Below are 26,673 nucleotides of genomic sequence, written 5' to 3'. Positions count from 1 at the left end.
CACCACACCTGGCTTAGCTCTTTTTTTTTAATATTTATATTTTAGTTGTAATTGGACACAATTCCTTTATTTTATTTATTTGTGTTTATGTGGTGCTGAGGATCTAACCCAGGGCCTCGCACGTGCTAGACAAGCGCTCTACCGCTGAGCCACAGTCCCAGCCCCGCTGGCTTAGCTCTTAATGACTGGAAATCCAGTGATAGTCTTTGGACACCAACATAAGATCCCCTCGGGTTCTTAGGAAAGGTGTAGCAGTGACAGGCTCTGCCCTAGAACAACTGGATTAAAATTTCTGGTGCTGGATACCTAGGATTCTGTGTTTTTATAAACATGGTAAAGTTTGGCCCCTGTGCAAGATATAGAGGTCCTTATTCAGAATCCCTGAGGCTAGAGCTCAAATTTCCATGTCCCCTTCCTGCTCTAACCACCTATGGTTCTGGGCAGAACTCATTTTTTTCCAACTTGGTCAGCCACATTTCTGCTGCCTTACTGGTCACTCCACAGACAGATGCCATTCCACCAGCATGTGACAATAAATTCATAGGTCAGAGGATGCAGCAGTCTGGTATTTGCATATATGACTTCCTCCCATGTCAAAAAGAGAACACCAACTTACTCCACCCACTTGTCATGACTGTGTAGAAATACCTCCATATTTTATATGGGACTTTTCAGTCAGGCATGGTGGCCCATGCCTGGAATCCTAGTGACTCAGAAGGCCAAAGCAGGAGGATTGCAAATTTAAGACCAGCCTCAGTAACTTACTAAGACTGTTTCAAAAATAAAAATTTAAAAAATCTGGGGATATGTGTGTGGTTCAGTGGTAAAGTGCCCCTGGGTTCAATCCCCAGTACCAGAAAAAAATAAAAATAAAAATAAATTTAAAAATGAATTTCTGTGAACATGGAAATGACTTTCAAGGACTGTAGACAAGTCACTGCCAACTAATTTTCCAGTATTTGTAAGGATGACTTGGATTTCAACTCCTAAGTACTTTGAGCACTTGATATAAGGAACTCCCCAGAACTCTAGAACAGTGATAAAGGAAAGAATAACATGTGTCTGGGGGTTTGTAATTCCGTGGTAGAGCATGTGCTCATCATGTTACAAAGTCCTGGGTTCAATCCCCAGCACGAACGCGCACGCGCACACACACACACACACAAAAGTGTTTCAAGAGCCTTATTATTGTGGTTGATAAGTGACTGGTTACTTATGTTTAAATATGGTTAAGATGATTAAAAGGCTATTAATGAAGCTCGGGCATAATTTGGATCTTTTGTAGACCAGCTGACTTCAATCACTTTCTTTTATGGATGGTCACCATGAAAAGGTGGACCAAAGGAATCTGAATAACAGTGTGAGTTCCAGGTAAAATAACCCTTTGTTGGCCAGTCATTTGGTCCCTCTTCAGCTACCACAGACACAAGTGGCCTGTGTGGCCATGTATATCTTAAGGAAAATCGTTACAGTTTTGCAATATCATTTGCTCATTAAAACCCAACTTAATTCCTTAATTCCATTATTTCCCCAGAAATAAACTTTTCTGGAAGGAAATGGATATTTATATAGTTTCTAGATCACCTGCAGGCTGGTTAATTCAGGGCAGCCTGTCCTTCTCAATAACTCCTTGCTCTCTTATTTATTTAATTTTAGTGGTGCTGAGGATAGAACCCAGGGCTTAATGCATACTAAGCAAGCACTCTACCATTGAGCCACATCCCTTTGTTTTTAGAATAATAGTATCTCTGTAGCTTCATCCCTAAGCTCTGTCTTTCTTTCTTTCTTTCTCTCTTTCCAGGTCCTAGATACTGGGGTCCCAAGCTGAAGATAGCAACAAAAAGAAGGCTAAATAGAGCCTCCTGGCTGCCAGGGCTTAACCAAAAATCTGCAAACACACCAGCATTAACTCAGGAGGTTGCAAAATGCAAGGAGAGAAAAAGGTAGGTATACAGGAAGGCATATGCTAACATCTTAGAATTCTTTTGTTCATAACAGTAACAGTAATGGCTACCATTGATTGTTTACCTTTGTGCTAGCCCTGGGGGAGAGTCCTTTAATGTAGTACCTTATTTAATTCTCACAATACTCTCCCTCTCTACAATCGCCAGACTAGAATTCTAAAAAGTCTCAATTTCCTTACCCTCTTTCACAATGCAGCAGGGTTTTAAAACTCAAATCAAAACTCAAAGAAGATGGGGGGTGCTGCTCATTGGTACAGCCCTTGCCTAGCATGCATATGGCCCTGTGGTAGATCCCCAACACCACAGAAAAAGAAAAAAGAGAGAGAGAGAGAGAAAGAAAGAAAAAATGACATTGAACCATACCATTGGAAGAGATTTGCACAAAATAGTGAGAAAAGCAATAATCAGAGAAATAAGGGTAACATTAATCTCTTAAGAAATGACCTATCTTGGGCTGGGAGTATGGCTCAGTGGTAGCACACTTGCCTAGCATGCACAAGGGGCTGGGGTTCCATCCTAGCACCCAAAATAAAATAAAATATAAAAGGAAACTCATGAAAGATAATTGTGTGTCCAAATAAGGAGAGGGAGAGAAACCTCGGTGAAGGATATTTAATGTCAGAGGGAAACTGTACATCTGGGCAGAGATGAAGTCAGCGTGCCAGGCCATCCGGGCCTGACCTGCCCACATGTCCTGTTGTCCATGAGGCCTCCCTTGATGGATGACAGCAGCAGCAGTACAAGTTTTCTCTCCCTGTGAGGGAGGACTGTGCAAGGTTTGCTGGGTCCCATGTTGCACCTGGGTTTCCGTAGCCCAGGCATAAAGACTCAGTTAATGTCTCTCCAGACATGGCAGGTCACATGACCCCCTTTCCTCCTGGGACAGAAATTCATAGCAGGAGCTAGTGAACTGTGGAGGAAGAATGATTCTTGCTGGAAAGACAGGCCCCAAGGGCTCTCAAGAGGTGCAGATTCCTTTGTGGTCACTAAGGTCCAAGTGACATCAGACCTCTCTTCCGTAGAGAGGAAGTCAGTCTTGCAAATGTGGATTCTTATGTGTGCATACTGATAGGAAAGTAAGAAAGCACTGGGCCCCTTACAGAACCAATTTATATTCTGGGCAAGACCCTGAAGCCATCAGGATTTATGCTGAGGTCCTGTCACCTTCCACAGGGCCTTTTGGCCTTGTGGCTGGGGTAACGGGGCACTTATATACCCAAGAGGCTCCAGATTTCCAGACAGGATCTCCTCCATCTAACCATTGCTTCTTTCCTCAAGGCCATGACGGATAGACAGTAAATATTTCCGTGAACCTACATCCTGAGAGTCCTCACCAGAGGGAGGGAAAGAAGCCAGTTCTCTCCCCCACTGGGAGCAGAGAACCAGCAAAGCCCACTCCTCAAAGATTGCTAGCGTCTCTTAAATAAGCTTTTCCTCTCCATTTTCTTCTTTTAATTATTTATCATCCATCCATTTATTTATACAAATATAAAATATATTTATATAGATTTATATAATATAGACTTTTGTGAGGCAGAGTGGAGGAGAGGGTCGGGAGAGCAGGACCCTCCCGGGTTATTTACAGACATACTGGTCGACAATCTCCGTGCATTTTTTGCACTTGACAAAGCAGCACCAGTGGAACTTGCAGTGACAGCGCTCCACCTGGACGCTCTTGAACTGGTCATAGCCACGGCCACAGCACATGAGCTCACAGCCGTCCATGCCCTCCGAGGTCTTGTTGCAGAGGCGGCCCTGGGTGCCCAGGGAGCCCGTGGTCTCATTGCGGAGGCAGTAGTCAGGGCTGGGGTCTACGTAGACAAGGTCCTCTGGGGTGGGCTGGTTGAAGCGGCTGTTGACCAGCTCCAGCTTGCCCTTTCGGGTGATGCGCATGGCAGCCGCGCTGTCGTACTTCTCCTTCAGCTGGTCCCCCACCTTGCGGAACTCAGCCAGCTGGAGCCAGCAGGTCTTGAGGCTGCAGGACCCTGAGACGCCATGGCATTTGCAGGCTACATCTGCCATCTTATACACAGCCTGAGCGGAGAAGAAGAAAGAGAAAATAAGAAGAATCCCTGCCGGAGGAGGTTAAGAGGGTGGTGAGGACCAGGTGCCAAGGTGCATGCCTGTAATCCCAGGGACTCGGGAGGTTGAAATAGGGGATTCGCAAATTTGAGCCCATCTGAAGCAACTTAGCAAGACCCTGTCTCAAAATTAAAAAGGGGCTGGGGGGGCTGGGGCGGTAGCTCGGGGCCAGAGTGCTTGCCATGCACATGCGAGGCCCTGGGTTCGAACCTTAGTACCACATAAAAATAAATAAATAAACTACAAAAAAATTTTAAAAGGGGGGTGGGGCTGGGGATATAGCTCGGTCAGTGGAGTGCTTGCCTAGCATGTACAAGGCCCTGGGTTCAATCCCCAGCACTACCACGACCAAAAAACAAACAAACAAATAAATACATAAAATTTAAAAAGGGCTGGGGATGTGGCTCAGTGGTAAAGTGCTCCTGGGTTAGAACCCCAATACTATAAATCAATAAAAAAGGTGGGGAGGGTATCTATGGGCCAAGTACACAGAAGGGCAAATAGGGAGAGGCAGATAATTTTCAAAAATCTTTCCAGGATCCTCAGTTGCTCAGATTGAAAGAAAAGAGAAAAAAAAAAAAAAGAAAAGAAAGAAAAAAAAACACAAAGAAAGCATTATATGGAACACTAGAGAGGCAACACAAGACATTTCTATTTGCTTACAAGAATAACATTTGGGGGCTGGGGTTGTGGCTCAGTGGTAAAGCACTTGCCTCGAATGTGTGAGGCACTGGGTTCGATTCTCAGCACCATATATAAATAAAAAAATCAAGGTCCATCAATAACTAAAATGAATAAATAAATAAAATTTAAAAAAATAGCATTTGGGCCAGGTGAGGTGGTGCACACCTGTAATCCCAGCAGCTTGGAAGACTGAGACAGGAGGATCCCAAGTTCAAAACCAGACTCAGCAAAGGTGAGGCACTAAGCAACTCAGTGAGACCCTGTCTCTAAATAAAATACAAAATAGGACTGAGGATGTGGCTCAGTGGTTCAGTGCCCCTGAGTTCAATCCCTAGTACATTGCCTCCCAAAAAAGAATAGCACTTGGGACACTTTCACTGTTTATCCATTTCATATTCTATGAAATGCATTACACTAAATTTGTCATTTTTATAATCAGAAAAAACCCACCCTCCCTCCTTTCTTCTCTTTTTCTTTCTCTTTCTTCCCTCCCCCCCCCTTCTTTCTTTCTTTCCTGTTTAGCAAACCTAGGACCCTTGTGCATGCTAGGCAGGCACTCTACTACTGACCTACATTCCCAAAAGAACTCCATCTTTTTTTTCTTTCTCACTTTTAGTGCTGGGGATTGAACCTGAAGCCTCATGCATGCTAGGCACTTTTTTTTTTTTTTTTTTTTTGGAATCTTGTGGTGTTGCCCAGGCTGATCTTGAACTTCTGGGCTCAAGCAGTCCTCTCACCTCAACCTCCCAAGTGCTGGGACTACAGGTATACACCATCATGCCCAGTTCAAAATTTCAGTCTTGGTCAAAGTCTCAATCAAATAAATAAAAAACCCTAAAATATTCCCAGCTTTTCCACAATCTGGGGCACAAGTCAGAAGAGAACCTAGAATGAATTAAATGGTCTCTTTTCCTGTGTTGGTATTTGGTCACTAACTCCATAGTCATGAGGAGCCTCCCATGAACCATCACATCTGTAAGCAAAGCCACAGTCTTCCACCAAAGCATCTCCTAGACACTCCCCAGAAGACCCTGTAAGTGTGGAGGAAGGTGCAGACCATGTGCAATAGGAGAGCAAGCTGGTGGGCCTACCTACGGGGTAATTAATTTGAAAACAAATCTACTCCAGAAGTCACTGAACTTCAACAACATGGCGTGGATTTGAACTTGGGTTATCCCAAATCAAAATTTAAAAGCAAGAGTAGACCAGAAAGCTGCTTACAAAGTGCTTTTCAATGAAAGCATACTGATGCATTGTGTCAAATAACCCTGGCAGCAGGCCCAGAGTGCAGATGGCAGGATAAAAAATGCGCGTCTGCTTCAGAACATTTTCTTATCCCACAGCTATTGTCACCAACTGAGTCAGGACTTGTTTTTCAAGGGTTTCTCTTAGCTTTCTTTTCAAGAGTCCCCAGATTGTGTCTTTATTCAGTGCTAAGCAGAGACCACTGCAGGTGCAAGAAATTGCATAACCATCATCAGCTCATAGGACTATTGTCAAAACTCTTCCTGATTTTTTTTTCCTGGTAGAGAATTATTCCCATTATTTTATGGTGGAGAAACTGAAGCTCTGGGGAATCTCAGTAATCTGTCCAGGGCCACCCAGAAGGGAGCCAGAATGGTGATGACTTCTGCTCTCCAATTTTGGGATTTAAAGGCAGCTTAGGGTAGGGAAGGGAAGAAACCCCACCCCAAGGTTAAAGGCAGCAGCTCTAGGCCCAGGGCACAAAGGAACTGACACCCATCCCAACAGGCAGTTCAAAGAAAGGGACTTCAATTATCCTCTGGCCCAAATCCCCTGGGTCTGAGCTGCAGTCTGACATTCCTCTGGAAATGGTCCCTGGTTTAGAGGGGGATGGCAGGCGCCTGGAGCTGCAGAAAGAAGGAAGTATTAAGGGTCTAAAACTGTGTACTTTGCCACTAAGCAACTAGGGGAAGAGGATAAGCATCTCCAATGGGAATAAACTCTCAGGAGACCTGGGGAGGAGAGTCAAAGCCAGACTTTGAGGAGTAAGGACAGGAATTTCAGCAAAACAAATTGGAGAGGAGGCATGTCACTGCCTTCCACTATTTGAACATTCATTTCAACCTTCCTTACTCCAAAGACATTGTTGAGACTGCAATATTTGTATTTTTTCATATTTTACTATTAATCTAACTAATTAATTTAGCATTAATAAATTAATTAATATGCCCCTTTTGCAGGAGAAGAAGGAGGGAGGGAAAAAAATCTCAGTTTTCGGCCTTTCCTGCTTGCTGACAAAAATTAACAAAATGTGGGGCTGTGGGTATAGCTCGCTGGTAGAGTGCTTGCCTGGCATGCAAGAGGCCCTGGGTTCAAGTCCCAGGACTGTGATCATAATAATAGTAGTAGCAGTAGCAAAATGCTTTTCAAAATGTTTTGGTCTTACTTCTTGCCCTCTGGCAATGCCTTGAGTTCCTTTCCCACATCTACCTAACAGTGTGACAAGCTTGGAATATGATAGGAATGTCATGAGGATTAGGCACAAAGCTTTTTATCTGAAAAATGCTTAGAAACCCTTGATGGCCAAGCAATACCAACCCACTAGTCTTGTCATCAGTGTCTAAGAGGGAGCTACCAGGGGCTCTTAAAGGCCAAGAGAAATTTCTGGCAGAGAATACCCAGGATTTATTTTAATGGTCAAGATGTCAGATCACAGATCTTTTTTTTTTTTCAATCCCTGCTTCCACTTAGTCCCTCCTGAAGAACTTTCTGTGTAGGTGTGAGGAAGTGGGAGGTGAATCCTTTGGCCTCAGATAGTGATTGATGGCAGAGGCCTGTTTCTTGGAAAAGGGATAAAAAATAGAGAGGGACAAGAATTCCCAACCTAGAGCAGACAGAGGCAAAGGGAGAGATAAAGGGCTAGGGAAGAGGTGTGGAGACTGGAGGAAGGAGCCCCCCCCCCAAGCCTGGGAGACAGACAGAGGAAGCTAGAGAAGGTGTGTGAGCGAGAAACAGGGCAGATGGAAGGGAAGGAGCTGCCCAGATAAGGCCCAGTGCAAACAAACAAACAATTAAGGGCAATAAAGTGAGGAGCCAGCAGAAGAGGGGTCAAGACTGTGACTGAAAGGGGAAGAGCGGATGTCTCCCCCTATCCCTCCAGGGCCACAGATTAGGATACATGCCTGGTCACCTCAGCATCTGCCACAGTGCCACATGGGGAGCTCAGAGCAGAGACTGCAAGCGGCCTCCTCCATGAATTTGACCTCTTACTAGGGGGGGAATATGGGAACTTCTCTTTGCCTCGTCACATGTGTTCACCAGTTCTTGTAAAGAAATATAGATGGCAATCCCTGTCCTCGAATAAGGTAAAAATAGAGTGAGAGATAAGATACCAAGAAAAGTATGAAAACAATCCACTGAGTTCAAATGTGAGACTAAGGGAAATGCAAAAGATGTTAAGGACTAGGTGGTATTTGAGCTAGGATTTTTTGTGGGGGTAATCAGGGATTGAACTCAGGGGCACTCGACCACCGAGCCTATTTGGTATTTTCTTTAGAAACAGGGTCTCACTGAGTTGCTTAGCACCTCAGTTTTGCTGAGGCTGGCTTTGAACTTGCTATCCTCCTCCTGTCTCAGCCTCAAGAGTCACTGTGATTACAGGCGTGCACCACCCCACTAAGCTGAGCTAGGATCTTTTATTTTGTTTTTGAAGCGGGGTCTTGCTGTGTTGCTTAGGCTAGTCTCATACTCCTGTACTGTAGTGATTCTCCTGCCTCAGCCTCCTGAGTAGCTGGGACTACCTCACCTAGCTAGGATCTTGAGAATGGGTAGAAGGTAGGCATTCAGGAGATACACCTATCTCACTGATCACTCTCTGCTCCCTGAGTTAGACACCCAGGTGGACTGCCAAACAGAGGAGGCCTGGAGAGACTGGCAGCTCAAAAGATACCCAGAGTGGAAGTCATCTAGGACAGTTCCAATCTCTCTACTCTAGCTTACTCCATAATAACCACAGACTAAAGCCAGGACCAGAACTCCAATGTCACAGACCAACCTCCCCTCCCCACATACCATTTCTTTTTTGGTACCAGGGATTGAACTCAGGAGCACTCGACCACTGAACCACATCCCCAGCCCTATTTTGTATTTTATTTAGAAACATGGTCTCACTGAGTTGCTGAGTGCCTCACTTTTGCTGAGGCTGGCTTTGAACTCGATCCTTCTGCCTCAGCCTCCTGAGCAGCTGGGATTACAGGTGTGTGCCACCACACTCAGCTCCACATACCCATTTCTGACTTAAAAAAAAAAAAACAACAACTAGCCTTTGGATGGGACATATAAGGAAGATATGGACAAATAACCAAGTCTAATTTCTACTTGATGTCACACAGTGGATGATGCTAGGTCTACACAGGTATTGAGTCCTGACAAGCCAACATTAGAAGATCCCGACTCATAGAAAAGACATGTCCAAATCCATTTATTTGATATGTACTCCTATAAAACATCAGTTGATGTTTTGAACTTTTGATATATGAAGATAACTTTTGATATATAAGACATTTTAAGAAACATATCTATATCCTGTTATTGAATCACCAGTGAACCAACCTTAAACTTCTGACCTTATTTCTTCTCAAGAAATTGCTGTTCTTATTTTTAAGCTTGTGTTGGGTTTTGCTGCGGCGCCTCACTGGGGACTCACAGTCAGCTGGCTGGACACATCCCAGTGAAGAAATGTGTGCTGCTTCCTGAGAGGCACTTTGCCAGTGTTCAGACCTTTGCACTTTCTAGGGGGAATCCTAGAGGCACAGTCACATTGCCCTCCAGTGCCTGTCAACATCCACCACACTGAACAAGCTAAAGGCAGAGCTTCCTGCCTGCAGGCTTCCTGTGGCAGAGGCAGACCAAGGCGGAGCCAGACATATGCTTGGAGAAGGATGCTCATGAATAAGGTGCAGGCAGAAAAGGGGCATGCTCTCGGCACTCCACAAAGGGAAACTGCCCGAGAATGTTCTGCACAAACGAGAAGCCAAGCTCCCCTAATTTCAGCTTCTACTGATATTGAAGCTTAGAAAGTGGCTGTTTTCAGTTGAAATTGATGAGACAGGGTGCTGCAGCCTTAAAAAGATGGCTGTCTTTTCTTATTTCCACTCTTGTTAAAAAAAAAAAAAAACCTCCTAGCAGAGACCTGACACACCTGTACTGTTCTGGAGGCTGAGGCAGGAGGACCACAAATTTAGGGAAGCCTCAGCAATTTCAGGAGACCCTGTCTCAAGATAAAAAAAAAATACAGGAATACAGGAGCTGGGGTGGTGGCTCAGTGGAAGAGCACTTGCCTAGCATGTGTGAAGCACTGAGTTCGATTCTCAGCACTGCATACAAATAAATAAAATAAAGGTCCATTGACAACTAAAAAATATTTAAAAAAATAAGATTAAAAAAAGATAAAAAACTTCCAGCAGAAAAGTATGTTTGTTTGAATATGCTTTTCAACTGGTGTTCTGGATATGTGTAGTAGCAGCTCTTAAAAGTCAGCTCTGGGACTTACCTGAGCCTTTAACAAATCATAAATCCTAGGCCAGGTCTAATGGCCTAAACTGCTAATTGTCTTCTCTGTTTAATTGCAAAGGAGGACAGGTCAGGACAAGGACTCTGCTCCATTAGTCTAGAATCCTGTTCCAAATATTACACCTAAGTCCTACAGGGACAGAAGTCCTATGAGGTGACAAATGAGGTTTCAAAAATGAGATTTGGGACCAAAGCATGAGATTCAGCACATACTCAGGAGGCTGAGGCAGGAGGATCATTTGAGCCCAGGAATTTGAAGACCAGCCTGAGCAACATAGCAAGACCCTGCCTCAAAAAGCAAGCAAAACAATAACAACAAAAAGTGACAACTGAATGTGGCCAATGGGAAGCGGAGCCTTGGGAGAGGGATTTGTTCAATAATGGTACCTAGGTCAGCAACGGTAAGGTCCTCCTCGGTTGGACGAATGCACACTTCCTTCATGGCCAGGCCACAGCTCCTGGCTCAGCCCAGGATGGGCCAACTGGCCTGCGGTGTGTGGGGAGGGGAGGGTGGAGGTCCTTCTTACCCTTCGACCTGCCTCGTTGTTCTGCAAGTTCATGAGCACTCGGCCCTGCTCCTCTGATCCCTTGGCAAAGTTCTTCTCCCGTTCCCGGGCATCCACAAACTCCTTAGCAAAGCGGTAGCCATACTCCACATTGTCCCCACAGCCACCCCACAGCCAGTCCCGGGGGAGGTCCTTGGGCCGTGCTGTCCGGCTGCAGCCACAGGTAGAAAGCTCACCCTCGCGGCAAGCGCGGCTGATGGCGTTCACCACCCCGGCGGCGCTCACAGCGTAGGTGAAGGCGGTCTCCCGGCTGCCTGCAGGAGGAGACAATACGTGTCAAGGAGGCCTTTTCTTTTCTCCACTTCCTCTTTAAAAAAAAAATGTAGTTGTAGATGGACAGCATACCTTTAGTTTTTTATGCGTTTATTTTTATGTGGTGCTGAAGATCCAACCCAGTGCCTCATACGTGGGAGGCAAGCTCTCTGCCACAGAGCTACACCCCGAGCCTTCTCCACTTCCTCTAGACCCTTCCTCATAAGCCTCTGCTGTGTCCCTCCCAGGGGTAGGAAACACTGTCTGGAGGGGCACTTTCTCTTCCCACAGCTCTATTTGCCTTTTTTTTTTTTTTAATCCCTGCCTCTTGCCCTTAGCTCAACCCTATGGAAGCCACACAGAATCAGAGGAATCCCCCCAGGCCTGGTCTCCACTCATATTCATTACAGAGAAGTCTATAGGACTCGAAGATTCCCAGGAGAAGACCTCAGTTGAGGGAGGATGGCAGCCAGAAATTTATGGACCACATGAGACCAGCAGAATGAGACGGAGAAAGAAATCATGGGATCAATAGTAGAAGACTGCATCCTAGCAAAAATGTCTCCCTCACAGATGCAATTCCTCACCACTCTGTGAGCTACACATCTGTCTTTTTTATTGCTGCCATTATCTAGCAAGGTACTGGCAGAGACCAGGAATGGAAAGTGAACTAGAATCACACTGTCCAAGCTGTTTCCCTCTCTTTTCCACAGGATCCACACTGCCTCCTAACTCAAGAGCAGTAGGGAACCACACCAATGGCACCTACAATTTCAGACACTGAGAATGGTCCCTCTAAAATATCCAGACCACTTCCAACAGAAAATCCCAACTATATTCCTTTTGATTTCTGTAGCAAATCGCTTACCCCCCATGATTTATGTTCTACTTCAATGAAAATGTTTATCAAAAAACAATGCTCAGCCTCCAACATGCATATCAAAAATAAAAATGAGACTTCACATCCACCAGGGTGACCATCATTAAAGATACAGCTGATAACAAGCTGGTTAAGGGTAAGGAACCCTCCCGTGCTGTTGACGGGAATGTTAAATAGTGCAGCTGGTTTGGGAAACAGTCTGGCAGTTCCTCAAAAGGCGAAACATAGAGTTGCCATATGACCCAGCAGTTCCACTCCTAAGAATGTACCCGAAGGACATGAAAACATGTCCACAGGAAAACTCACACATGAATGCTCATTGTGACGTCATTCATAATAGCCAAAAAGTAGAAACAACCCAAATATCCATCTATGGATGAAAGGATAAATAGGGTATTATCCATACAATGGAATATGGAATATTATCATCCATAAAAGGAATAAAGTCCTGACACATGCTACAACATGGATGAACCTTTAAATCATTATGCTACATGAAAGAAGCCAGGCCACATAGTATATAATCCAGACTAGGCAAATCCACAGAGACAGATTAGTGGTTGCCTTGGGCTGGGGGATAAGGGGATGGTGAGTGAGAGTTAAAGGGTGTGCACTTTTTCCATGGGGTAATAAAAATGTTCCAGAATTATTGGTGATGGTTGCAAGCCTTGTGAATATACTAAATGCCATTTAATTGTATACTTTAAACAATGAATTATAAAAACAAAACAACAACAACAATAAACAGTAAACTGTAAGGGATGTGAATTATATCTCCATAAAGCTGTTTTAAGAAATAATCAATAATACCTATGCAGACACAGATGTGGAGGTAGGGAGTGGTTCTTGGCAATAAACAGGTCCAATCCTGGTCTCAGCACTGGGCAAAACTTTCTATTCTCTCTTTCTTCCTCTCCTACATCTCCAAGGTGAGAAACAGACGTCCCACGGTCCCGTCTTGGCAGATGCAGACGGCAGCAGTCTCCATCAATTAAAAGGTCTGCAGTGATCCCCCACTTGGCCCTACGTCTTCATTACCTCAGCACCACAATGACATGTACGACCAGACCACACTGGGTGAGTCAGTTTTTCTCAATTAACCAGGGGCCAGCTTCTGGTCAGTAGTGGAATAGGAATGCCCCAAGAAAAACCCAAATGATGGCGGGAAGTTCTGCTCATGATTCAGCCATCAGGACGGATGTTTGAACCAGTGCTGAATTACAGAGTGGAGGGATCTGGTCTAGGGAGGTAGGACTGTGACATTGAAGACCGTGATGGTAAGATGGCTAAAGAGCCTCTTGGTGACGCAGGTTGGGTCCCACTCTGAGGGATTCATCTCTGAGAAATCTTTCTAGAATGTAGCCTCAACTCCCTGATGTGGTGTCCTGGGAAGGAGTCTTTGAAACTACAGCCCATCCACTGGCAGCATTCCTTGTTCAGAATTCCTCAGGGAAGCCAGAGGGGCTTTCAAAGCAAACCATTGCATCTTTTTTGTTGTTGTTGTTTGTTTCTGGTACCAGGAATTAAACCCAGGGGCACTTTACCACGGAGCTGTACCCCCAGCCCTTTTTATTTTTTGAGACAAGGTCTCCCTAAGTTGCTTAAAGCCTCACTATGTTGCTAAGGCTGGCCTTGAACTTGGTGTTCTTTTGGCTTCAGCCTTCTGACTCCCTGGGATTACAGGCATGTGCCACCACACCCAGCCTGCATCTTTTTAAAATGACTTGATCACCAGAATGTTCTTCGTATTAAAAAACCAAAGTCTGCCTCCCGACAACTTCTGCCTGCTGGAGTGACACTGTCTAATCCTTTTTCCATTTGTCAGTTCTTCAGTGTTTGAAAACAAATAATATGCCTTTTATGCTTTCTTTTTCCAAGCTACATATGTCTGATTTCTTCTACCATTCTTTAGCTAAATGCTTTCAGAGTTGAATCAGCCTTCTCAGAATTGCCTTTTAAAATAAAATGTATTTGCAGGTGAGTGTTATATATCACCAGATACTATGCACTCTGACAGTTCCAGTCCTCAGAATGGTTTGGGATCAGAACATGCCCTTGGGTGCATTAGCTGTCACTTCTGTTGGTCTAGGAGAGGCAACATCACTAGACACTGGCTGTGCGTAGCTCTGCCTGCATGGGGCTCCGTTTAGGTTTCTGGAAAGAAGCACTAGAGCTACCTTCAGAAGAAGAACTTGAGGCTTTAGAACAGAGGAGCAATGTAGGGGGCTTATCTATATGTGAAACAACTCAGAGTTACAACTCAAACTACCTCAAAGATACAAGGCTAATAAACCATCAGCCCTAGAGCTACCGGTTAGGCCCTGCATCTTCTTCTTCCAGGCAGACAGCAGAACAGCATCACATGTGTCCTTTCACTACCACAGCAGCCCAACTGCCAGGAAGGTGCCTCGGGGCTCCTCAGGGGCCAGGTGAAGTGCCAGGGCTCCTCCAAGCAACTGCTGCCCTCTGGTGATAGACTTTTGCAGCAGCTTCAAAGAAGGAAGAAACCTCTTGGAAGTCCTAGGCCAGATAGTGAGATTTCTCAACAGGAGCCTCTCTGTCTGGGGCCAGTGGGAGAAAGGGAGGACAGCTTCTCAGGAAGTATGAGCCTTCAGGAAAGCTACAAAAAGGAGTGGGGAAAAGCATCCAGTTTGTTACAGAAGAGGGTACAGTGGGATGTGCTTTCTTCCATGGGGCTGCCTTCCACGGGTCATTCCGCCACGCAATCTGAACCCAGAAGAGTGCTGCAGTACTTTATTTCCTAGAAAAAACGACACCTTCTAGACTTCACCTGAATGAAATAGCACATAAAAGGATCCAGACAGTGGCAGGCACACATTAGGGCCTCAATAATGGTCTGATTCCTTGAAGTGCCTCTGTGGACCCAGGGATCATGCTAGTGTCCTCACCCCAAAGGCAGGATAGGGAATGCTGCTGAGACTTTCACCAGGAAGAAGGGACGAATACCAAGGGAATTCTAGAAGAATCCACAAATTGTGAGTGAATCCCACTTAACCCCCAAGTCCACTCTTTCAGAAAAGTTGTCCCCTAAGGCTGTCCCAGGAACACAGGAGCATTCCTTTCTATGTACCTTGATCCCCCAAAAGAGAATGAGCAGTTAAGTTCAAAGTAAACTTTCCCCCGTTTTTACTTCTCAACATGGGATAGGGGAAAGAAGTCTGGAATAAGTGGGAGGGGATCGGGCCTCCCAAGCATCCCTGGTAATACAGGATTTTAAATCACTGGCTCCCCAACCCCCCTGCCAATGGGAAAGCCCAGCAACAGGTAACTCCAGAATGTGACCTTCTGATGGGAAGCTGTCCTGGGAGAATGTGAGACAGGACAGAATACAGTGCTCCAACACCTTCCTTTTATGGCCCTGGGGATAAGACCTAGTAGAATAGGGCCGGATTTCTCGATTTCTTGCCAGGGAGGGGAGGATTGCATTTCAAAAGGACCTAAAACAATTAGACCTCAGATCACACCTCTATCTAAGCAGTAGGGCAGCCAAAGAATCCTAGACCAGCAGTGGGGAGAGAAAGGGACAGGAATCCGGGAAGACATGGCCCTCTCATCTTTCTTCTTTAGTCTGTCCCCTTCCCCCACTCTCTCCCCCCCCCCCACACACACACCTTTTCAAATGAAAAAAGCTAAAACTGGATCTGGGTTGGGTTAATGACAGCTATCACCAATTTGGTCCAAAGTTTCTGTCTCTTGAGGGTCCAAGTGGAAGAGGCAAACATCTTTCAGCTATTCAGGACAGCAATTTTGGGTTCTCTACCCAAGACTCTAAAAAAACTAAAAGGGAGGCCCTTGTTGTCTTTGAGACAAAAGCAGCGGTGATGGGCGGGTCTCCTAAGCCACTCTAACTCAACTCAGATGTTCCACCCAGGGTGAGTCACATAGAGCCTGCCAGGGTGAAGCTGGAAAGCAGAGGCTGCAGGGACATGGAGAATTATCCAGAATGCTGCTTCTTTATGTACCTGCCTCTCTCCCTTTTTGCATGCTGCTGCCAAGCCTAGAAAGAACCCAAGGAGGCCCCCATCTGGGCTCTTGATGCGCTAGTCCTGGAACAGCTTAAATGAACCCAGCCAATATGAACACAGTTCCTGTGGCCAAATCATATTTAAGTGGCCTCTTACCTATCTGCATGACTCTGCCAAAGACAGACGTGTTGTCCACAGTGCTGCAATTCCATCGCCTCTGCCGGAATTGGTACTGGCACTCCTTAATACCCGTCTTGGCTCCCTCCCCGATGTAGGCCATGTGTTCCTGGTACAACTGGCACAGCTTTCTCTGGCCAGGGGAGAGCCCAGGAAGCTGACTGCACACAGGCTGTGCACCGATGATAAACATCTCTGGTCTCTGCACCGGGTTCATAGCTAAAGACCTACAACAGCAATCCAGAAAGCAGGGCGGGGAGGACAAGAAGTGAGTGTGTGTCTGTGAGCAGTGTAATGTCATTCAGCTAACACAATTATGGGATGTTTTCTGGTATCAGGCCCTGAAGGACCTAGGACTTAGAAGGGGAAATTAGTAAAACAGAGTTCAAGTCTTAAAAGGACACAAGGGATAAATACAAATGATACGTGAGATGTCAAATGTCTAAGACAGACAAGATTCTGGATCTACTATGATCATATAGGGAAAGCTCTTCCCCCAGGGAGAATCCTGTATAAGGAGATGGCCAGAATTTGTACTGGTCTTAAAGGATGGGGAAAAGACAGAGAAGGAGGTGGGGTGGCCAGGCAGCTGTTTATTCAAGGCAGAGGGCAAAAAGAGCCAAATGTTGACACATGCCTGTCCAAGGAGTAGGAATGATCAGTTCAGTTTAGCCCTAATGCAGGGTACATGATGGAAATCAATTCCCTTCAATGGAATCCCCTATGCCTTTAAAATAGGAGTCCAAGTACACACATCACAATGTATTCTAAACATTTTCACTTCCATATCTCACTCCACACATGCCCTAACCCACTGTTGATCAGTTCAGGGATCTCCCTTTTTCTCATCATCCATTAGACATAATAAAGCATTAAGTTAGATGAGAAAGCTACAGACTTGCCATCTGAATAAAAATGTAAGTGGGTCACAGATCATGCAAAATAAGTAGCGATCGTCTGCCATTTCCATGTTACTTGGCAATGACAGTCATCTTAAAAATACAGAAGGACACACATGGTCTTGCAAATCCCTCAACTAGTCTTTAGACTGATAAAAACAGGAATTTTACTCTTTCTGCCTCTGCTGGCAAAGCAAACAAACAAACACCCAGATATCAACATACACGTTTTTTTAAAGTATTTTTTTTAAAGTTGTAGATGGACAGAATGCCTTTATTTTATTTATTTTTATGTGGTGCTAACAATCGAACCCAGTACCTTACACGTGCCAGGCAAGCGCTCTATCACTGAGCTATAGCCCCAGCCCAACATTTGAGACAGAGTCTTTCTGTGTTGTTCAGGCTGGCCTTGCACTCCTGGACTCAAGTGACCATCCTGTTTCAGCTTCCTGAGTAGCTGGGACTTTGGGAATGTGCCACTATGCCCAGTTTCATAGGGTTTTTTCTCTCTTTTTCCTTTCCTTCTTTCCCATCCCTCCCCTACCCAGTTCTGGGGATCAAACCCAGGGCCTCCTGCATGCTATCAATATTTTTATTAACTCAATAAAAATTAAAAAGCTATTTATAACAATTCATGAGGATAAGGAAAGGTTCAAGAAAAAGGGATTGTTAACAGGATCTAAGAAAAAAAAAGAACAAATCCTTTATTTTCAGGGAATCTTTACCTCTAAGAACTGGAGAGCAAAAAGAAGCTCTCCAACTTTGCCTGGGATGCAAGAGGCCCTATCACGTTCCTATGGATTGGGTGTGATCACAACCCATGGTGCCCCCTGCCCACACCTTGATTACCCAAGGAACCTTAGGGTACAGAGCAGGACCAAAGCCCCTCTCACTCACCACCAGGAGTTGGCATCCGTCAGCAGCTGGGCCCAGCTGGAGAGCAGAGCTGCAGTGAAGAGCAGCAGCAGGCTAGGCATGGTCGGCCTCAGCCCGCCCCAGTGCCCTGGGACAGACAGCTTCCAATGTGGGGCTTCCTGGAGAAATGAAGGGAGAATCAGGGTGCAAATGCAACAGATACAGAAGACTAGGAGGGAGCAGAGGGATGCAGAAAAGCGCACGGATGGCCTCTGGGATGGACCTGAAGTCAAATCCTCCCCAAGGAAATTCAGCCCTTTCCAACTTCCACCTCTTACTGCTTATCCTCTCACCATAGGGCTTTTAGGCCTCCTACCTCAAACTGTGGGACTTAATTCCAACGGAAATAATGAGCTGAGAAACCAAAAAAGAGGAATGAAAACAAATCATTTCAAGAACAGAAGCGGCGCAGTGCTGCGCATAGGAAGCTGCTTTGACGGTTGCAAAGTACACTTTCCCTTCTAGAACATTCAGAGAAAGGAGGACCATCCCCTCCACATCTCACCCCAGCCTGGGGATCTACTTCTCTGACCTTCAGATTCTTCTTCATAGGTGAACTCGATTTAACCCATACCCAAGTAGGAGTCTTCCCTCTCCATCTGAATCCTTCTCTCTCCAAACAAGTTTTCTAAATCCCAACCCTGTTTACCCTTAAAGAATAATAGCACAGAGAAGAACGAGGACTTTCCACTTTCTCAAGGCACTTCTCTGAGAAATGTAATAGCCGTACAGCCAATCGCGAGCCCTTGTCCCAAAAGCATTGGTGGCCTCTGCGCACCCACCGCGAGGCGGGGGAGGAATTGCACGGAAAACCTTTCCCAACTGCAGGCGAAGGACACAGCCGGCTCCTGGGCTGCATCTCTCGAATCCAACGCGTGTGGTGAGGACGCATCTTTCACAAGCCACCACCCATCCGGTGGAGCACCAGAGAGCTCCACATCTTTGCCTTGCGTTTTTAGAAACTAATGCCTGTGCCCCACGTCCCCAAAGCCTTTGGAAACATACGGGAAATCCATGCTTCTGGATCCTAGAGTGAGCAGATAAACACACGCCCCCTCCTGCTCACCCCCACCTCGCTTCTCCCTTAGCTTCCATCTGGGGCGGGACCCCACATCTCCAATGAGTCTTCTTCCCAGGACCCCTTACACCTCCAGCCCTACACACACAAACACACAGCATTGCTCCAGGCTGCCCCCGCCCCCATCTCACCACGCCAGTCCGTGGGTTCTGGGTCTCCAGGCTCTCTGGGAGGGGGCGGCAGGTGCTTTGGGTCATCAGTTTAGGAAATATTTTTGTCCTGGGGCCACCAAGAGAGGAAGGTGGCCTGAGCAGGATCCAGGAGCGCTGGGACATGGCCTTTCCCCACCCCCTTTTGGTTTTTCTTCTTGAGGTCTCAGCTGGGGCGGGGGCACAAACAGGCAGGTGTGTGGGGCCGGCAGGGGGCAGATCAAAGAAGAGGCTCGCTCCTTCCCTTTGTCATGCAGAGGCAGCTCGGAAATGACCCGGCCTCTAGCGTGGCCGACTAACAGCTCCCCACACCCTACTTTCCTAACAGACCTCTCCTGCCTCCTCTAAAGGATGCCCCCGCCCCCTCCCCTCGATCCCCCATAAATCCTCCCCCGTCCCTCAGGGCAGGAGGTCTGTGAATGCATCGACTGGAACCAAGAGAGATGGAGCAGAGATAGGGCTGGCACCAGAAGCTAATGGCTTTATGGAGGGGAGGGGACCTGGTCCAGGGTAGGGAGGACCAGAGAAAAGCTTCAAAGAGTTTCCTTGTCCAAACATCCCCAACTCCACCTACCAGTCCTTCATGGGGACTAATTCCCTCCTGCTTCTCCAACTCTCTTCTCCTTTCCTTCCCTCTTGCCCACCAGAATGTCCATCCCGACTACCATGCCCTCAAACACTACTCCCCCTGGGCCAGTGGCCACACATCTATCCTCACACATTCCATCACCAGATAGCTCAGTTTTCTCCCCACTGGTGACACTTCCTATCCCTCTGTTCTCCCCCCACACCAGCGTCTCTCACCTCCCTCACACCCTTCCAACAGGCTCCAGTGAAATCTTACTGGCCCTTCTATCTTAGGTTCAACTGAGGCCACATTGAGGATCCACTGAGTCTGAGCCAAGGACAGGAGCAAAGTGCCTCTAACCGTCCCTGTGGCTTTGACTGCCCCAGTGACAAGCTGTCAGGCCAACAAGGGTCGGACTTCCTAAGAGCTGTGAATCCTGCTCTTCCATGCCTTATAAACATGTAGGGAGACAGGAATCACTCCCAGAAGCTATTCCCACCACCCACCGTGGTCATTCTATCAAAGTCTCAGTCCAGGAAACATTATATTTTAAAAATTACCAATTAGCAAAAAAAAAAAAAAAAGATCTAGCACATGTGGTGGCTTCTTTCACTGCCTTCCAAATGTGTGGTACCTGAAACTAAACACACACACACACACACACACACACACACACTACAGTAACCCATGGCATGTGCACATGCACCAGCGTCTCAAGACACTCTGTCCTGTCAGACAGAAATGAGCCACCCCATCAAGGGCCCCAGAATTGAAGCTGGGCAGCTGTTTGCCTGTGTTGCATTCTTGAACCAGGTGGAAGGGGAAAGGGGAAAGGATGTCTTAGAAAGGTAAATGTTGTGATTGGTTTCATTAGTGTGGGTAGAAGGGACACTTCTTGCCTCAAGCCCACTGGGGAGGAAGGAAGCTGTGTGGTTTGGATTTAATGAGCAGGACATATGGAAAGCCCCATGGGTGGGTCACTGGTGAGATTTACAGCAGGACTCAGCCTGGGGTGGCTCTCTGTTGGGTAGGAAGAAAGATCTGGTAAATACCCAAAAGGCAGGGAAGCTGAATGCCTTCTGCTGCCTTTGTCATAACTACAGATGTCCTGGGAGATCTAAAAAGTTCCCCCTTCTGAATAGGCCAGCATCATTTCATACACAACATACTGAGTGGTCGAGTATGTGGGAATCAGGAGTCCCTATTCTTTGCTAGTGCCTGGGAAGGCTAGGGCTGGGGGAAGGGAAGATGAATTCTCAGTCAGGATCCTTCAGTGGGGAGGCGGGTCAGAATGAGCTGCTCAGACATCCTCTCTGCTCTACTTCATTCATTTGTTCATACATTCAGTAAATTCATTAATCAAATATGCATTGAGGGTCAGGCACAGCGGTGTACCCCTACAATCCCACCAACTCAGAGCACTGAGGCAGAAGGCCAGCCCTGGAAATTTAGTAAAACCCTGTCTCAAACTAAGGAAATATAAAGGGCTATGGATTCAGTGTCTTTGGGTTCAATCCCCAGTTCCAGAAAAATTTATGCATTGAGGGGAGGGGATGGGGCGGGGATGGGACTCAGTGGTAGAGAGCTTGCTTAAAATGTGTGAGGCCTTGGGTTCCATCCCCAGCCAGAGCATGTAACTCTCCTATACCATCCAAGTCCTCTCTGTGGCATGTCCAAGTCCCTAACTGAGATCACACTGCCTTTCTCTACCCTTGCAACCGAAGGAAGGAGCACATATTTGAAATTAGGAATTCTAGGCTTTCTTCCTTTTTCTGCTAGGACTTGGTCATCAATTTTCATTCCTTTAAGGGGCCACATCCATCCAGCCCGGAATGAAGGCGCTGGCAGAGGGGAGGGCAGGAGCAGTTATGTGAGGGCTTAGGGAAAAAATGGGCAGAAGTTTTAGATCAGTCATAACAGTGAAATAACCAATGTCTCCAGTAAGAGAAGACTCTATGCTGACAGCATAAAATTCTATTTAAACTAACATGGAATCCTTTGACATACTAATCTGTTTGCGTTTTTGTTTCTTGCCCTCATAATCTCTGGAAATGGTCTTGTTCACCATTTTCTCTCCAGTGGTTAGGATGGTGCACAGTCTAGTGCTAGATAAATATTTGTTGACTGAAAGAGAAGAGCCCTCTTTTGGCTCTCAAGGAAATAAGAAGCAGACAGTGAAGGCCAGCCTATCATGGAGACAAGAGTTCTTTTGACTTCCATAAGACCCAACTCCATTTGTCAGCAAGAAAGCGGCCTCTATCGTCATATCCCCTTATTTCAGAATCTCCTGCTAACAGAAATCTTAGAGATTTGAGGTCCCAGTTTTGTCTTTGTCCTTTTCTCAAAGACATGAGTAACATCCAGCTTCTAGCATAAAGTACCCTGCCGCTTGACAAGATAATGTGGAGACGTCTGAGGTGTTGCTCCCTGAGCTGCTTTGATTTAGCTGGGGAAAACAAAACCCCCTCCGAAAGGCAGGCAGGACACAGAAGTGCCAGAGGAGTCCAAGGAGCAATTGCAGCCAGGATGTGGGATTTGCGTAGGGCCTGAAGAATGTGTGGGCTTTAAACAGAAGGAAAAGAACAGGAAGGATTTCACATGATGACGCGGTGCGGTCACAGAGGGAACATTTCAAGGTGTTTTGGAAGGGAAAGAGAGAGATTGCAAGAAAGGAAGCCTTTAGCCATTCCCAGTGTTTTCAGAATCACTCATTATGAAAAGCAGGTAGTCTCTCCACAATCTGATACGGTTCATTCAAGAGCAATTACCCAGGAACATTCCCGTGATGATGTAGGAACAGGGCCAAAAACTTAGGGAATCAGTTACCCTGGTGCTGCTGTTTTTGACCATGAATCTTCCTAGAGAGTTAAGAAGTAGGAAGTAAAAATGCTGATTGACCAGGGGCTGGGGTTGTGGCTCAGTGGTAGAGCTTGATCTAGTACGTGTGAGGCCCTGGGTTCGATCCTCAGCACCACATAAAAATAAATAAATAAATCAAATAAAGGTAAAAAATGCTGATTGATCACTCCATCTTCCCAATCCTGCCTGTTCCTTGCCCTTCGGTTCCTTTCTTGGATCAGACTTGAGATCTTGGTGTCTTTCTGGAGTCCTCACTCTTTTATCCTGATGGCAAATCAATTGCCAAGGCCTCCTGACTGTGTCTCCATAGGATTATTATTATGATTATTTTCTATGCTCAGGATTGAACCCAGAGCTTTAAGCATGTTAAGCAAGTGCTCTACCACTAAGCTAGACCCCAGCTCTCTACAGTATTTAAAAAATTTATTTCCTACTCTTCACTCTTACTGCCATACTCTGAGCTACCACAAGAGCCTGCTAACTGACCTCTTTTCATTCCCATGAATTGTGTCTTATGTACCTTTTTTTTTTTTTTTCTTTTTGTGGTCCTGGGGATCAAACCTAAGGCCTCTCACATAGTAGGCAAGCACTCTACCACTGAGCTATACCCTCAGTCATATCTTATTCTTATCTCTTGAATTACTAAATGGATTTCCCTACATTCAGTTCTCAATTGTCAAAGTAATATCAAGTTCCAGGTTTCTCAAATCGTGGTCCCCAAGCTGAGAGTATCAGCATCACTTGAAAACCTGTTAGAAACTTGAATTCTTTTTTTTTAATATTTTAGTTTTCGGTGGACACAACATCTTTATTTTATTTTTATGTGGTGCTGAGGATCGAACCCAGCGCCCCGTGCATGCCAGGCGAGCGTGCTACCGCTTGAGACACATCCCCAGCTCAGAAACATGAATTCTTAAGCCCCACCCAGATCAACTAAATCAGAAATTTTTGCAGGTGGTGCCTACCAATCTGTTTTAACAAGCCTTCTGGATGATTTTGGTGCATGAGAAAACTGGGGAACCACTGTATGAAGCCATCCACAGTAATATGTAATGAATTAATGCACCAAGTCTTTCTAGTAACACATACTTATTTAAATGGAAAATTTTGGTTTTTTGGAACCAGAGATTGAACCCGGGGTCACTTAACCACTGAACAACATCCCTAGCCCTTTTAAAAATATTTTATTTAGAGACAGGGTCTTGTTAGTTGCTTAGGGCCTTGATAAGTTGCTGAGGCTAACCTTGAACTCGTGTTCCTCCTGCCTCAGTCTCCCAAGCTGCTTTGATTACAGGTGTGTGCCACCACACAGTCTTAAATGGAAATTTTTACATGCCTTTGCCTTAAGCCAATGGATCCTAACCTGGGGGACAAAGACCTGGGGGTGGGGAATCACAGAATCAAAGAAATATGCAAATCAATCACTGTCTCTAGAATGAATGAATATATCATCCATTTCTACTCGGATAGTAGTATGTATGTGGATCCTTGAAATGGACTTATCACATCTGGTAGTATGTCAAGAATGGGATCTCAGGGAGGCTGGGGTTGTAGCTCAGTGGTAGAGTACTTGCCTAGCATGTGTGAGGCACTGGGTTCAATTATCAGCACCACGTAAAAATAAATAAATAAAATTTATATATAAATATATATATCTAAGAATGGGATCCCTGGGCTGGAGATATACTCATGGTAGAGCATGCATTTAGCATGCACAAGGTTCTGGGTTCAATTAGCGGTACCAAACAACCAAACAAGCAGTACTGTTAACCTCTGGCTGAAAACAACACCAATGCCCACCAACAGTAGAATGGATGGATCAACTAATTGTGCTCTATGATGAAATATTTTGCACAAATGAAAATGAATTAACTAGCTACATACAGTTAACATGTAACCACATGCTTGAGTCTTATCAACACAATGTTGAGAAGATAGAGGTCACAAAAGAATATATTAACTATGATGCCATTCACAGCAACACTATTGTGTTTAGGGATCCATATATAGGTGGAAAATCCATTAAAAAAGAGCAAGGAACTGCTCACCATAAACATCAAGGAGTGGTTTCCTCAAGGATGGAGGGAAGGGGTTGTGATGAGGAAGGGACCCGAGGAGTTTGGGGGTGCCAGCAGCACTCTATTGTTCAACCTGAGTAATGGCTAGGAGGTTATATGCTTTGTAACAACTTATTCTGCTGTGCATACATTATGCTTTATTCGATTCCCTGCATTATGTTACATGATATAACAAAAAAATGGAAAACAGAAAAAGATATTTTGGGGCCTTTGAACATATTTTCTCAGTGGAAAGTACAGATATAGTCTTATGGGGCATATGACCTTTGTGTGGGATGCAAAAAGGATCCTCATCCTCAAAGAGAAACCTCCGCCTTAAAGGGATGTTAGAAAATTTAGGTAGAGACATCCACATGGAATAACTACTGCAGGGAGGTGGGAGGGGATTGGGAACCATGCAGACCACATAGCATCCTGTGGGTTGTGCCTGGATCAGCTGTACACAAACTAGCTTCTACCATGCCGGGAGCATTTTGTTTTCTCTCTGGGAAACCAGGATCTGGCAAAACCACCTCTGTCTCTTTTTGTTGTTGTTGTTGTCTTTTTTTGGTCATTGATTACTATTTAGTCCTGTAACCAGCTGTTCCTTTTGCACTAGTTTCTTTTGAGTATGTGTGCATACCTTTCTCCCTTAAAAGACATTTTTTATAGTGACCAAAGATTAATGTAATAATGTACCAAAGACTTTATCAGAAAATTCCATAGCCTCTTAAAAGAATCCCCAGATGCTCATCTTTCTGCTCAGCTCAATTAACACAGCCTTTCCCTGCCAGCCTTAATTATTTCTCCCAAGGGTCCCTCTCTGCCTCTAGGTCTCCCCCCACCTCTTCCTCTCTCTCTTTCTCTCTGCCCACACCCCTTCCATGCTTTGCTCAGTGAATCTTCTTAGCCCCAAGGCATGGCAATCCTTTGTGTGATCTACTTTCCCTACAGTTGGTGGATATGAAAATTAAAACCTGGGATGGGGGTGACTTTGGAGTTTATCAGCTTCACCATATTATTTTCTTTAAGAAGTCTAATCTCCCAAATATTGTATCTTTTCTCATTGTCTTTCTGGATTGAAGGAGAAGTAATACCTTAAGGATGTGGGGAGGGACACAGGGTGGAGAATAGTGATGAGATCTAAATTATGGCCCTCAAGAAAAATGCTAAGCCAGAAATGTGTTGATATTCCCAGTGCTGATGTACATGGTTTGGTTTGAGAAGCATGAAGGACAGCATGCCCAATCACAGGGCAGGGTGGTGGGGGCACAAAAATTGATCCTGAGACCTCCACACTAAAATATAGTTTTGTTTGTTTGGTTGGTTTTGGTACTGGGGATTGAACTCAGGGGCACTTGACCACTGAGTCACATCCCCAGCCCTATTTTGTATTTTGTTAGAGAAGGATCTCGCTACATTGCTTAGCACCTCACTTTTGCTGAGGCTGGCTTTGAACTTGAGATCCTTCTGCCTCCGTCTCTTGAAGCACTGGATTTATGGGCATGTGCCACCGTGCCTGGCCTAATCTAGCTCTTGATGTTTCCAAGAATAGAGATTCCCCAGGCCTCCAGCTCTTAGTGTCTCAGGAAGTCTGATAAGTGACCAACTCATTTTCAGATGGTAGAGCAAACCCAAAGACTCCAGTGTTCTGTGCAGTTTCTGGGAGTGGCAGACACTGGTGATTCCTCCTTGTCTTATTTGGAAAAGCATAACTTTGTCCCAGGGACCAAGCAAAAGGAGATAATTAAGACAAATTTCCTTCTCTTAAATCCTGATAATTTAAAATGGTTTAAAAAGATGTTTTATAAAAGAATGCAGCAATGTGTGACCCATAAGTCAATGTGGTTTAGGAAATTATTCTGAGGAGCATGGCAGTCAAAGCTGTGGGCTTTGTTTTCAAGGGCTTTGGGGGCATTGGGGAGAAAGATGTTTGAATGCTCTCATTTTTTTTTTAAGAGAGTAAGAGATTTTTTTGGAGATATATCTATCTATGTATCTATCTATCTATCTAGATATATG

The 26,673-nt window shown here is 45.4% G+C and overlaps 1 protein-coding gene and 1 long non-coding RNA gene across 4 annotated transcripts in view; one reads left to right on the top strand and one right to left on the bottom strand.

Moving 5' to 3' along the window:
• The first annotated feature begins 1,777 nt into the window (after nt 1-1,777).
• Nucleotides 1,778-26,673, top strand: part of LOC124103283 (uncharacterized) — a 29,934-nt gene continuing 5,038 nt past the window's right edge. The window contains exons 1-2 of the long non-coding RNA XR_006855163.2: nt 1,778-1,943; nt 12,893-13,040. This is a non-coding gene — a long non-coding RNA (uncharacterized LOC124103283). The remainder of the gene's footprint in view (nt 1,944-12,892; nt 13,041-26,673) is intronic.
• The window catches only part of Wnt5b (Wnt family member 5B), a 111,869-nt gene continuing 87,758 nt past the window's right edge, over nt 2,563-26,673 (bottom strand). Inside the window, exons 1-5 of one of the 3 annotated variants that reach the window (XM_046459817.1) lie at nt 19,742-19,874; nt 17,923-18,059; nt 16,106-16,353; nt 10,793-11,085; nt 2,563-3,998 (exon numbers count right to left, since the gene is read on the bottom strand). In XM_046459817.1, coding sequence (XP_046315773.1) covers nt 3,540-3,998; nt 10,793-11,085; nt 16,106-16,353; nt 17,923-18,002 — 1,080 coding nt within the window. In that variant the 5' untranslated portion in view covers nt 18,003-18,059; nt 19,742-19,874 and the 3' untranslated portion in view covers nt 2,563-3,539. Of the gene's footprint in view, nt 3,999-10,792; nt 11,086-16,105; nt 16,354-17,922; nt 18,060-19,149; nt 19,479-19,741; nt 19,875-26,673 lie in introns of those variants that run through there. The other 2 variants (XM_046459814.2, XM_046459816.2) reach the window with 2 other exon arrangements.

This window comes from Marmota monax, unplaced genomic scaffold (genome assembly GCF_021218885.2).
Source record: "Marmota monax isolate L192 unplaced genomic scaffold, Marmota_monax_Labrador192_F-V1.1 WCK01_AAM20220418_F8-fsc00163, whole genome shotgun sequence".
Lineage (NCBI taxonomy): Eukaryota > Metazoa > Chordata > Mammalia > Rodentia > Sciuridae > Marmota > Marmota monax.
The sequence above is the reverse complement of the archived record's forward strand: the minus strand, read 5'-3'. Positions and strand labels throughout refer to the sequence as shown.